Source organism: Tachyglossus aculeatus, chromosome X3, assembly GCF_015852505.1.
Source record: "Tachyglossus aculeatus isolate mTacAcu1 chromosome X3, mTacAcu1.pri, whole genome shotgun sequence".
In the NCBI taxonomy this organism is placed as follows: Eukaryota; Metazoa; Chordata; class Mammalia; order Monotremata; family Tachyglossidae; genus Tachyglossus; species Tachyglossus aculeatus.
Genome location: NC_052099.1, coordinates 22,645,920 through 22,659,658, shown reverse-complemented (window position 1 = coordinate 22,659,658; position 13,739 = coordinate 22,645,920). Strand labels below are relative to the sequence as shown.

Below are 13,739 nucleotides of genomic sequence, written 5' to 3'. Positions count from 1 at the left end.
CTGTCCCATGTTCAGTACTGATACAAAACTGGTTGGTTTTCTGTCCTATGGTTCATTTTGAAAACCCAATTTCCCTCTGCCTTGGCTTCTGCCGCCGAGTCCCATGGCTTGGAAATGGCACCTGTGGCAAAGGGACCAGGTAGGGGAAGTTAATAATTATTTTCTGATATGTATTATTAGTTAATGGTGGGATCACTCTAGTCCGTATGTCATTCCACAATTGCTTTGTCAGCATCATGCGCATAATGAGAAGTAGGTTTGAGACTTCTGAGTGGGCCGTGGGACGTCCGACTTTGATAAGTGCCATCGGGACTCACCCTACGTACTTCCTGTAGGTGTCATCGAAGCAGAAATACCCCAGCAGGGACACACAGTCAGGAAAGCTGGGATAGGTACAAAGTCCAGAGAAAGATACATCAATAATGAGAATAACAATGATAATTTTGGTATTCGTTAAGCACTTACTATGTTCCAAGCACTTTATTCAGAACTGGAGTGGATACAAGACAATCAGGTCCCACATAGGCTCAAATCTAAGTAAGAGGGAGAACAGGTATGGAATCCCCATTTGGCGGATGAAGAAACTGAGGCAGATTCTACCCCAATGACGCAGAGTGGAGGGCCACACACACACACACACACACACGAGAGTGAGGTACACATATAGGGAGAGATCCTTGGCAAGACACTGAGGTTTATCTCTGGTGCCACCACTGCCTCCAACATCGTGGCCATGGCCAAAGGTGGACACCTCTGCAGGTCCTGGTGACCATCTTGATCCTGCCCCAGGGACAATTATGCTGCAGCCCAGCTTCTTTAGGAGACAGTAAGCAGGGAAGGAGTATGCTGGGGACCCTGCATCTTGCCCTCATCCCTACATCCCTTGTAGTCTCCCAAGCTCTTAGTACAGTGCTCTGCACACAGTAAGTGCTCAATAAATACCACTGACTGACCGACTCAGCCCTCCCGGCTAATCACCACACAGGAGCAATCTGCAAGCCAGTTAGAGTGCTCCCAGCAGGTGACCCTTGCCGTAGTCTCTTTTTCACAGGCCCAACAGTTCCGTGACTCGCCATCACATTCCTGTTCTCTGTTCTCAGAGAAAACCCAGAAAATCAGAGCTTGGTGGTTTTCAGCTTCAATAGTGTTGAGCTTGTGAGGCATTTCAGTGGTCTGTGGTTGGGTCCCTGGGTGGGGAGAAAATTCACTCTGTTGGACACACCCTTATGAAATCATTTGGGTTAGTAAATAACAATTTCTTATACCTGCTCTGCAGGTCTGGTGTCTGTCCAACTGAGTGCTTCTATTTACCAACATTTCTGTTTTATGATCTCATTGAGATAAAATAAGATGCAGCTGTATGCCTCTGACAAGGTACTTGCCATCACAGACCTTAGCAATATTTATTTGCCTTTCTCATAGCATGTTGAACTTGAGCAGCACTGAAACCCTTGGTTATTACACAGGAGGAAAAAAAGCTTTCAGTGAGAGCTAAGATGAAAAGTAAACAGATTGATTTAATTATGAAGTTTGCCAAATAGACTAACTTTTGATATGCAATACCTGATAATGGAAATCCTCTGCTGTGGAAGGCAAACAGAGGGGTGTGTTGCAGGTTTGACTGATCCTTTGGAGATGTCCCTCCCTTGGTATTCTGGCAGCCTCTTGCACCCTCCTATTTGATTAGCTAGGGTGAAAGGTGGAACTTACACTCAGACTTTCCACTGGTTTTCTATGCTGCATAACTGTGGCAGGGACTTGTTTCACCAGCTTACCATCATTTTCCCTTGCAGCCCTGTTCGGGTTTCAAGGAAGTGAGGAGACCCCTCAGCACTGAGGAAACCCCTGGCAGTGGAAGAGATGTGGGCACAAGGCTCTAATGAAAAGGTTTTCGCTGGATTGAGTCTGGAGCGTCGAATGGCAGGAAGCCAAATCTGCCATCCAGGTGATTTTTAAAATTTTGAAGAGCTAATGGTATGGAGAAACTTGTGTGATACAATGGGAAGCATAACTAATGATGCCTAAACTGGTTACTTTGTTCAAGGATGAGGAAGGCTGGTCTCATGGGAAATTTACAGGGGATGGGAGACCCAGTTCCAATCTGGGTGCCTTCACTAACTTGCTCTGTCTCCCTCAGGCTTCCTGGCAAATAAGGAAAGTGAGCCCTGCCTCCTCTCCCCCATGGCTTCCCTTACCGGACCCACGCCCCCGCTAGTATCAAGCTTGCTTTTCCCTAGCCCACCTGGCTTCACAAGGCAGGCAGCATCTTGGGGCGGCCAATCGGGATGGAGTTGGCCACCCAGAAATACATGCTGTCCTGCTTGCAGATTGACTCTGTTGTTACACGTCATCATTTATGGTCTGGTTTGGGTGGCCAATGGGAAGGAACTAAACATTGGCCCATTGGCCTGTCGTGAGACTATAGGGTGTGAGGGGAGTTACGAGAGACTCTGCAATCTGAGTGGTGCTGATCTGACCCATCCTCAGGATGCATTAGGGTCTTGCCCAGACTACAGAAACATAGAGGGATGGGCCCTGAAGGATATGAGGAGGGGAGAGACAAGGGAGAAAGAATGGAGTGAGAAATGAAGACAAGGAGGGCAGTGAGGGAATGAGGGGTGGTGGGAGAGAAGGAAATAGAAAAAGTGGAAGAGAGAGAAGAAGGTGATATGGGAAGAGATGAAGGAGAATGGAAGCAGTGGGGAATGAAATTGGTAGGAGGCAAAGAAGAAGAAACAGGGTGAGAAGTGATTTCAATTGTATATGGTAGAAGAGGCCATTTTTCAAGCTCATACCACTACTCATTGCACCATCTATGTGGTTTAATTTTATTTAAGGTATCATAGTTTGAATGTCCCTAAGAGCATTTGTGGCTATGGTGCACTGAGGAAATTGGGGTGTGTGTGGGGGTGGGGGAGAGAGTGTGTGTAAGTAAGGATAGGGATCTCGACAGGCTGATTACTGCTAAACTGACTCCATGTCATGTCAGATATCGATGCTCATGTGAGCATTGAGGCTGAAACATGGAAGAAATCATTGGGTAGTGCATTATTGTTAAATTCAACAGCACGGACACAGTCCATGTCCCATGTGCGGCTCACAGTCTTAATCCCCATTTTACAGATGAGGTAACTGAGGCATAGAGAAGATAAGTGACTTGCCGAAGGTCACACAGCAGACAACTGATGGAGCCAGAATTAGAACCCAGGTCCTTTAGACTCCCAGGCCCAAGCTCTATGCACTAGGCCACACTTCTCTGTAATCCCAAGTGCCTGTGCTCTGCACCCAGAAGGAGCTCAAGAAATGGTGTTGAGGAGAAGGATGTTGATGGTGTCTCTGTATTGGTCACCAGTCCCTTTCTCGCCTTTTTATTTTTAGATTGTAATCCTCCAAAGGGTTCAGGGACTATATCTAATTCCCACCTGTATTTCCAGCCCTTAAGCAGTGTTCTGCATATTCCCAGCCCTTAAACGCACTGTCAGCACTTAGGAAATACTATTACTTCTACATTCCAACCGGGTGATAAAATCTCACTATCAGTAAGTTTGTTTACTTATTACAATTATATTCAGCTGTTTTTAGAATCACTGTATATCAGTAGCTTGAATATGTACATATTTTTTGCTTTGCTTCTCTCACAGATGTTTTTTCTGCAGCCTGCCTTAGTCTACGGGTAATGAATATGGCAGGGGTAGCTTCAAGCACACATACCTTGTGGGAGAGGAGTGACACTCCCTGTAATCCTAAATTTTACTTTCCTGTGCAAACCTGCTTTTAGCAAGCTCCGAAGAGTCATATTCCCTCACCCTAAACTGAGGCTTCACCACTGAGAAGTTAGACAGCATTGCACGTTCCCACAGAATAAATATTACATCATTTTAACTTGCTTTTCTATGTTTTTTTGTGCCCCTTATCTGAAAAGAGTTGAACAGGATATTCATTTAAACTCTCTTTTCAGCCCATTGTTTTTTAGCAAGAATAATTACGTTGGGAGGAATGTTCTTGTGTCTATTCCCAATTGCTTTAACTCCTGCAAAGAAAAAGAAACTGTAGTAATGGTATTTATTGAGCACCCCCTGGGAAAATACAACAGAAACAAGACACATGTTCTCTGCCAACAAGGAACTTACAATCCACAGAGAAAATGACCACAAACCTACCTCCTGGTATCAGAAACAGCTATTTTGGAAATTCTGCATATGCTCTGTAAGAAATTTTACAACCATTTACTCCATTAATGGAATATTTTCGTATTTTAAAATTGGTTGGAGGAAAGTTTAATATCTTTTGTGAAATTTCTCAAAAATGGGCAAAATGGACAGAAAAAAACAAGCTTATTTCCTCCATCTACATCGAGATATTGAAGTGTGCTCATCTTCAATTATCATTCTTAGAATATAAAATATAAGAAACTGCAGTTTGGGGCGGAGGAAGTCTGTGGGTTGGGGGTGCGGGTGTGTTTAAGAAATGACAAAATTCCCCAGGGACTTGCAGGGCCTTATATGGCCAAAGAGGGCACGGCTGAAGCAATGGCATCAACAGTGAAGAGTGTTTGAAATGAGGGATAGTTCTGTGTCCAAGGAAAGGCTTATTGTGTTATTGTTACGGCAGGAGCTGGGGAGGGTCAGTGAGGGCAGGGAAAAGCTGCCGAGAGGCTGAACTGACTGAACGCTCCCTTCCACCAGCAGAGAACGGCAAGCAGCGTGGCCTAGTGGAAAGAACATGAGTCTGGGAATCAGAGGACCTGGGTTCTAATTCCGGTTCTGCTGCTTACCTGCTGGGTGGCCTTGGACTAGTCACTTAACTTCTCTATTTCTCAGTTACCTCGTCTGTAAAATGGGGATTAAATCCTCCTCCTTAGACTGTGAGTCCCTTGTGGAACTGGGACTATCCAACCTGATTATCTTGTATCTACCCCAGTGCTTAGTACAGTGTCTGGCACATAGGAAGAACTATTAAAAATAAAAGGCAAGATATCCTATGATTTGGGGGTTTGGGAGGACTTACGCCAACCTCTCAAGCAGCTCTAGACCCTATGTGAAGTACAGGCCATGGTCTGTGGTATACCTGCCTACCTAGTTGTTTGCTAAGTTGCATGGGTTTTAACGAGAAACAAAGATCCCAACCTCCTTTGTTTCTAATTTGGGAGCCACACAAAACCCAGATGAAGTGGGTAAAGGAACAGTAGTGTCTGCTCCTGAGATTGTTCCATGGATTTTTCAGGTTTTATTTTTTCAGTGCCTTTTACCAGCCTTCTTACATTGTGTGCTGTGGCCAGAAGGGAGGCCCAATGAAACTGACAACAATCTCAAATTTGAGGAAGTAAAATATGGAATTAAGGGAAATATTGACCTAATGTACATCTGAAAAGAATGAGATTTTTGAAAGGCATTGGTTTTTCATAACGTGTTCAAAACCCAGATGAAAGCAAAGAGTGATATGTCACAGAAGTAAAAAAACTGAGCACTTTCTGCTGTGTTATGTAATAGAGGGTCTGAGATCAGAATGTCAGAATGGAGTGGTGGATGTGTGAAGGAGCTGTAATGGTAGATAGGACTTTTCAGATCTCCAGAACAGTGGGTACTATGAAGGCTGGGACAGTGAGTCAGGTGCAATGAATTGTCTTGGAGGCTGAATAGAAAAGGTCAGAAAAGTCAACTGCATACATGAAAGCAAATGTCAAAAAGAGAGGTGCGGATCACAGACAAAGGTCATGGAAAACCACAGAGTCTGTATCAGCAGCCCACCTAGGGAGGGCTTCCAGATGTGAGAGGGGCAGCAGCTTTAGGGTCACAGTCAGAGGGGCAGCGGGGCGGCAGAACAGAAAAATCCCATGCTTATTGTTGACCATCTTCGAGAGAAGGAATTCCACGAGGATTTGAGAGGAATGGGAAAAACAGCATTCTTCTGAGGCCTGGATACTCTGGTTAAAATTGACTGGATTCTTGTGAACAAAATAGCCAGTAAGGAGGAAGATTCATCCCTAATATCAGGACTTAAAATACCATGTGCTACATATCATTGATTGAAGTGTTTAGGGAATTGATTGCAGGTTTTACCCCGGCAGCAATGAGAGGGAGGAAAGAGCATGGACTGGGAGTCAGAGGACGTGGGTTCTAATTCCAGCTCTGCCACTTGCCTGCTGTGTGACCTTGGGCACATCACTTAAATCTCTCTGTGCTTGTTACCACATCTGTAAAATGAGGATTAAATCCTCCTCCCTCTGATTCAGATTGTGAGTCCCATGTGGGACAGGGACTGTGCCCAACCTCATTATCTTGTATCTACCCCAGTGCTTAGTATAGTGCTTGGCACATAATAAGTGCTTAAGAAGTACCATTAAAAAAAAAATCCTACCTGACTCTGCTGTTGGAGATATTCATTGCAAGATATCAGGATTCACGAAAATAATATGGCATGTACTCTGTGCTAGTCACTGAGATAATATAAGATAATCAGATCATTCACAGTCCCTGTCCCAAATAAGGCTCACAGTCTGGGCGGAGGGGGAAGGAATTTCATTTCCTTTTACATATGAGTAAACTGAGGCAGAGAACAGTCAATTGACTTGCCAAGAGACCCACAGCACATCAGTGGCAGTGCTGGGACTTGAATCAGGGTATCCTGACCCTCAGGCACTGCTCTTTCCAAACTGCCTTTCCTTTCTCTGATTAGGATGTTTACCAGGCCAACATGCAAACCGGATAAATCCTGAAATCCCTCCCCTTTTATAATCCGGAAGAGAGGTGGCCTTTGCTCTTTGTGATATACTTAAGACCAAACTAGCAAGAGTAGAAGAAATGTATGTAGATCAAAATTCAGAATTCTATCAAGCTGATGAGCTACCTAATTATTGTCACGATTTCTGATGGCCAGTTGTGAATGTGTTTGGGTCACAGAACTGTCCATAAGGAAATCCAAACTGCCAACTAGACAGGAAACCGGGGCCCAGTTTTCAGCAATTTAGATGTCGCTTCATGAGTGGGGCAGCTCAAACTGACCAAGGAAAGCGATGAAGTGCATAGATATGAAATGCACATATTTATGATCGCATCTGGCCTGGATCAGCATGCAAACTGAACTCTCTTCTGGTGCTAAATCAGCTTCCCCAGGAGAAGAACAGGTATTTAATCTCCATTCTACAGGTGAGGAAACTGAGGTGCAGAGACGTTGTGATTTTTTTTTTTTCCTGAGGTCACAAAGCAGGCAAGTGATTGAGCCAGGATATAGAACCCAGGCCTCCTGATTCCAGCCCTGGGTTCTTTCCACTAAGTCATGCTGCTTCTCTACCTAACAGCACAGGCTCTCCCTCTATTTCTTAAAAATTTGAATGATTTAATAGGTCTTTTATGCCTGGTAGTGCAGGCATTATAGTCTAAATAATTTCTTTATATTTTTTCAAAGTGAAGAAGTTGTCTTTAACCTAATTGGAGTGATAAATTCAGTTCCTCATTGGTTTCCTGCTACATCTCAAATGTGTCAAAAATTCCCTTCCACCTCATTCCCTTCTCCCAACCACCCATTATAAAATTAACCTGAAAAAGATAATCTTTTGTTGTATTTTCCAAGTCAGCCCCAAATTTTGTTTCCATTGAGGGCTCCATTGTCTGATTTTTTTTTTTAACAGTGCTGTGGCTGTAAATAGGAAGTGACCAGAACTCCTCAACTTCCTTCTCAAAGTCCTTTTCTCCACCTATCATTCCCATCATAGATAACACTATTCATTTATTCATTCAGTTGTATTTATTGAGCGCTTACTGTGTGCAGAGCACTGTACTAAGCGCTTGGGAAGTACAAGTTGGCAACATAGGGAGATGGTCCCTACCCAACAACGGGCTCACAGTCTAGAAGGGGGAGACAGACAACAAAACAAAACATGTAGACAGGTGTCAAAGTCATCAGAACAAATAGAATTAAAGCTATATGCACATCATTAACAAAATAAATAGAATAGTAAATATGTACAAGTAAAATAGAGTAATAAATCTGTACAAATATATATATATACAAGTGTTGTGTGGAGGGGAAGGAGGTAGGGCGGGGGGATGGGGAGGAGGAGAGGAAAAAGGGGGCTCAGTCTGGGAAGGCCTCTTGGAGGAGGTGAGCTCTCAGTAGGGCTTTGAAGGGAGGAAGAGAGCTAGCTTGGCAGATTTATGGAGGGAGGGCAGTCCAGGCCAGGGGGAGGATGTGGGCTGAGGGTCAACGGCGGGACAGGTGAGAATGAGGTACAGTGAGGAAGTTGGTGGCAGAGGAACGGAGGGTGTGGGCTGGGCTGTAGAAGGAGAGAAGGGAGGTGAGGTAGGAGAGGGTGAGGTGATGGAGAGCCTTGAAGCCATCCATCCACCTCATCTCTGGAACCATAGCACTTGGTATTATCCTTGACTTCTCTCACTCTTTCAACTCCCATAATTCAGTCTGCAGCCATAATCAGTCAGTTTTTTCTCCACATCATTTCCAGTATTCTCCCTTTCCTCAGTCTCCTCCCCCCGAACCCCTTTTCCCCCACCCCAACTTTTTAAAATTACTTGTTAAGTGCTTACTGTGTGCCAGGCACTGTACTAAGTTCTGGGAGTAGAAAATAGGTAATCGGGTTGGACTCATAATCCCTGTCCCACAAGGGATTCACAGTGTAAATCAGAGGAAGGAGGATTTAATCCCCACTTCTCAGATGAGGTAACTGAGGCACAGAGAAGTTAAGTGACTTGCCCGAAGTCACACAGTAAGCAAGGCGCGAAGTAGGGATTAACGCTCAGGTCCTCTGATTCCCAGGCCCATGCTCTTTCCACTAGGCCATGCTGCTTCTCCTTTTCCAGCCTGTACTTCACTCTATTATGAAGATCATTTTTCTGCACCCATTTCAACTCAATTTATTATAATTATTAATTGCGGTATTTAAGTGCTTACTATGTGGCAGACACCGTACTAAGTGCTGGAGTGGATACAAGCAAATCGGGTTGAACACTGTCTTTCTGAATGGGGCGCACAGCCTTAATTCCCATTTTACAGATGAGAGAACTGAGACCCAGAGAAATAAAGTGACTTGCCCAAGACCACACAGCAGACAAGTGGCAGAGCAGGGATTAGAACCCATAACCTTCCGACTCCCAAGCCCGCACCCAATCCACTGTGCCATGCTGCTCCCACTAGGCCATGCTGGTTCCCATTTTCTATCCTGTTTATCATTTTTATGACTTTCCTTTGCATCTCCTCCTACTTATCTCCATTGCATTGGAAGTTAAGGAGGTCTCAGGAGAGCACTTGGCCAATGTGCAGTATCTGGGCCATCCCAAGATACGTCAACATCCAGGGCAAGTTTCACCAACCACAGTCCCACTTGTTTCAGCCTTGGCAAAGGCAGGCAGCAAGTCAGAGGTCTGCCAGGGGCCCACCCTGGCCTCCAGAGAACCTCTGGGAGAAACACCCAGAGATAAACACTGGGCACAGTCAGAGCCAGGAGGTGCATATGTGGAGGACAGAGACAGGAAAACATTGTTTACATAGGCATCCACTTATCCTTGCTCAGCAAGGGAGCCATAACCAGGGCAAAAATGTCTAGATATGGCTATGTTTGGGCCTGCTCATAGGAGTGAAGGAGGCCGGAAAAACTATGACGTTGGAGGGATTTCTTCCTCCGTCCAAGTCTGTTAACCTCTGGGTCCATACCTGGCTCCGAGTTTGAGGAAAGAGTCCCATTACTCAAGAATACTGACCCTAGAGGTCAGAGCCATTTGCCTTCTTATCGTTGCTATTTATTGAGCCCTTACTGTGGTTTTCATTTACAGAGGAGCAAAACTTCACTCTTGTGTGTTTCTATGGAAAAAAACCCAACTCAGATTGAAATAAACACTCAAACCAGCTTTAAAGCACCTTCACAAATTTGCCAATCCCCACTGGAGCCAGCCTGCCTCTTGCCTGCCCTGCAGCCCCTAAACAAGAAGCTAGAGCCAAGTGGAAATGATGAGTCGGCTAAGGGGATGGGGTGGGAGGGAAACTTGCAGCATAGGGAAGCTCCATATTTCCATTCTCCTTGCCAACTGGGGTGTGTGTGCACACACACACACACGCGCTATTTCTTACATTCTTTTAAAACACCTGGTTCCCTACCCTCTCCTCTGAGTATTAACATCGGTGCCCTACGACTAACTTTTAGAATCTGGACTCTCAATAGGTTTGAATCATAGTATGAAACAAAGCCCTTTTCTCTTCCTTGCCTTTCTGAAGTTATTGTGTGGTAGGTAAATAGGTTACCTTTAATGAAAAGCTATTTGTTCTGGACTTCCAACTCTAGGTCATTAAGTTTTATTCAAAATGTTGAAATTTGGCCTGGGTATTTTTGTGCTTATGTTTATTTGCTGACTCATTTTGGGGTGCGTAAACATTTGATTGATTCTAATGGAAAAATGTTCTGGTGGTTTTTGCTTTTTTTTTTTTCTTTTCCCTGAAAATAACTTTTGAGTTGACTTTTTTTCTAATGGCTTGGTATTCTGGGGAGTCGGCAAGGAGACAGGAAACTCTGAAGTGGCACTTAATGTAAGATAGATTCTGCTGAATGTAAAGAGTTCACGCTTTTTAGTCTATATATTTTAATCATTTTAGAAGAATAGAGCTTATGCAGAATAGCTCCTGAAAAGATCTTATAGGTAGTGAGCTGAAGATATGGACGATAACATACTGAACCAATGTTAGTAATTAATATTTATGAAGTGCCTGCTTTGTGCTAAGTGCTGGAGTAAATACAGGATAATTAGATCAGATACTGCACAGTCCCCAAATGGGTTCACAATCTAAATAGGAGAAGATAAATAAAATGAGTTTGAATTATAAATTACAAATGAAACCAGTCAAGATGGCGATATTAAATGAAGTAGGCCGGTCTAATGGAAAGTGTATGTGCCTTGGAGTCAGGAGACCTGAATTCTAATTCCGACTCTGCAATTAGCCTGCTGGGTGATCCTGGGGCAAGTAACTTCTCTGGTTCTCATTTTACCTGTAAAATGGGATTAAATAGGGTCTTAGAAGTTAGGAATCGGGTCTACCGATTCTACGTACTCTCCCAAGCTCTTGATAAAGTGCTCTTCACATAGCAAGCAGTCAGTAAATGCCACTGTTACCTATTCTCCCTTCCCCTTGGATTGTGAGTCCTCTGTGGTGCAGAGTTTGATTGTATTGTCAAATAGTAAACGTTCAATCACTCAGTGGTGTTTATCGAGCACTTACTGTGTGCAGAGCACTGTACTAAGCACTTGAGAGTTCGAGTCGGTAGAACATGATCCCTGCCCTCAAGGATCTTACACTCTAGTGGGCTTGGCAGACATTAAAATAAATTACAAGGAAAGACAGCAACAGAGTATAAGGATATGTACATATTGTACCCTCCAAAGTGCTTAATGCAGTGCTCTTCTTACAGTAGGCACTTAATACTACTGACTGATAGGTGCTTTGGGGTCAGAGAGAGATGAGTATCAAAATGCTCAGGGGATATGGACTGAAGTGCTTAGGTGATGCAGATGGGAGGGAGGTTAGGATGGGGAGATGAGAGGTTAGTTAGGGAAGACTTCCTGAAGGAGATTATTTTAGTAGAGGTTTGAAGATGTGGAGAGTGGTGTTCTGCGGCTATAAAGGGGAAAGGAGTTCCCAGCTAGAAGTCAACAGCAAGTGAGATGAAATCAAGGCCCAGTAAGTAGGTTGGTGTTTGGGGTGTGAAATGCTTGGGCTGGATAGCAGATGGTGAAGAGCAAGGATAAGTAGAAGGGGGAAGAGCTGATTGAGGGTCTTATCGCTGATGGTAAGGAGTTTCTGGTTCTTTGTTTTGGTTTTGTTTGTTTTTTTTTTATGGCATCTATTAAGTGCTTACTATATGCCAGGCACTGCGCTAAGGGCTGGGGTAGATAAACAAGCTTGCCTGCTGTTGCCTTCACACTTCTCCCTAAGGAGACTAGGGTTTTCTTTTTCAAAATCACCAGATCATATAAATATAAAGGTAAAAAATTGGCAGAACCAGCCCCCTTCCAAATGCTAAATGAAAATGTTTCTGTTGGTTAATGGGGGTTGACATTTCCCTCTGACTCCACAATCCGTCTCTGAGATTGAAGAGAGGATTCTGACGACTTGACTTTTTTTCAAACTGCCAAATGACACAGCGAAGTGCCTTCTGCTGCTTCTTGTGGGTTCAGTTTGGAGAAGCATCCGCTGCCTTTGAAACCTTAAAAAGCTTGCTGGACGTGAAACAGGAAGTCAAAAACTTCCACAGCTTGTTGTTCTCTAAAGTGAAGCTGAGCTGTGAAGAGGCTTTGGGCTGTTAAACACAGAGTACGCCTGAAGAGACAGAAAAACAATCTAATTTGGAGGGTTAATTACCAAGGAAATGTGGGGGAAGTCAGATCATAGCCCTTGCAAGAGCGAGAAACAGTTTACTGTGCTCGAGAAAAGACGGACAGCTAACCAACTGTCAGAGAAAAGAATTGGTGAGTTTATCTATGAACTAAAAATGCTTAAAACTTCATGGGGTTTAATGTAGGTGATACAAGAATCATTTGGGGATGGTAGTGGTGGTATGAAGCACTCCTTAAATTCTGATACGGGTATGCATTTTAGCAGTGTTTAGCCGTGGAAATGTCATTTATGAGATTGTGATTTCTGATAAGGGTAGAGTTAGCCATAATGACTAGCTGGAGAAATTGATATTGTCCCTTGATCCAGCAGGTCATTGAGGAAATAGTCTCCATGCCATAATATATGCTAAGCATGGTGCACTCTAACTGTGGGATGCCCCCTGCCGATATTCAAACATGGCAATTACACGTGGGCAGGGAATGTGTCTGCCCACTCTGTTGCATTATACTCTTCCGAGCTCTTAGTGCAAGACTCTGCACACAGTGCTCAATAAATACCATTGATTGATTGATTGTCTCCCTATGCTCAGGTGTACTTCTTGCAGCGCTCCTTCAGGACACATTACGCTTTAGCTCCCTAATCAGGGCTGGCTTCTAGGTATAATTCACAGCTCTGACTTTGTTCTTTTTAGCCATTTGCTGTATGTTTTAGGTTGTCTTGTAAATTACCCCCACCCCACTCTGTTTTCTTGGACAATCAGTTAAGGAATCAGTGCTATTTATTGAGCACTTACTGTGTGCAGAGTAGTGTATGAAGAACCTGGAAGAGTACAGTGCAGTAGAGTTGGTAGGCATGATCCCTACCCAGAAACCGTTAACCAGTGGGGTTGAGTATGAATTGCAGGTGATTGGGGTTAGGGTATTTGGGAATAAGGACATTCAACTTTACGAATTGACCTCTTCCACTTACACCCCAACCCACAATTTGTGTGTACACGCACACACACACACACACACACACACACACTCTGCCACTTGTCTGCTGTGTGACCTTGGACAAGTCTTGTCACTTCATTTTTCTGTGCCTCAGTAACCTCGTCTGTAAAATGATGAGAGAAACTATGAGCCCATGTGGGACAGGGACTGTATAATAATAATAATAATAATAATAATAATAATAATAATAATAATAATAGCATTTATTAAGCACTTACTATGTGCAAAGCACTGTTCTAAGCACTGGGGAGGTTACAAGGTGATCAGGTTGTCCCACGGGGGGCTCACAGTCTTCATCCCCATTTTACAGATGAGGTCCAGAGAAGTGAAGTGACTTGCCCAAAGTCACACAGCTGACAACTGGCGGAGCCGGGATTTGAACCCATGACCTCTGACTCCAAAGGCCTGGGT

General features: G+C 44.0%; 1 protein-coding gene across 2 annotated transcripts in view; it reads left to right on the top strand.

Moving 5' to 3' along the window:
• Positions 1–1,892: 1,892 nt before the first annotated feature.
• OTULINL (OTU deubiquitinase with linear linkage specificity like) overlaps positions 1,893–13,739 on the top strand; it is a 42,099-nt gene continuing 30,252 nt past the window's right edge. Inside the window, exon 1 of one of the 2 annotated variants that reach the window (XM_038770519.1) lies at positions 1,893–1,945. In XM_038770519.1, the coding sequence (XP_038626447.1) occupies positions 1,918–1,945 (28 nt within the window). In that variant the 5' untranslated portion in view covers positions 1,893–1,917. Of the gene's footprint in view, positions 1,946–12,317; positions 12,465–13,739 lie in introns of those variants that run through there. The other variant, XM_038770520.1, reaches the window with a different exon arrangement.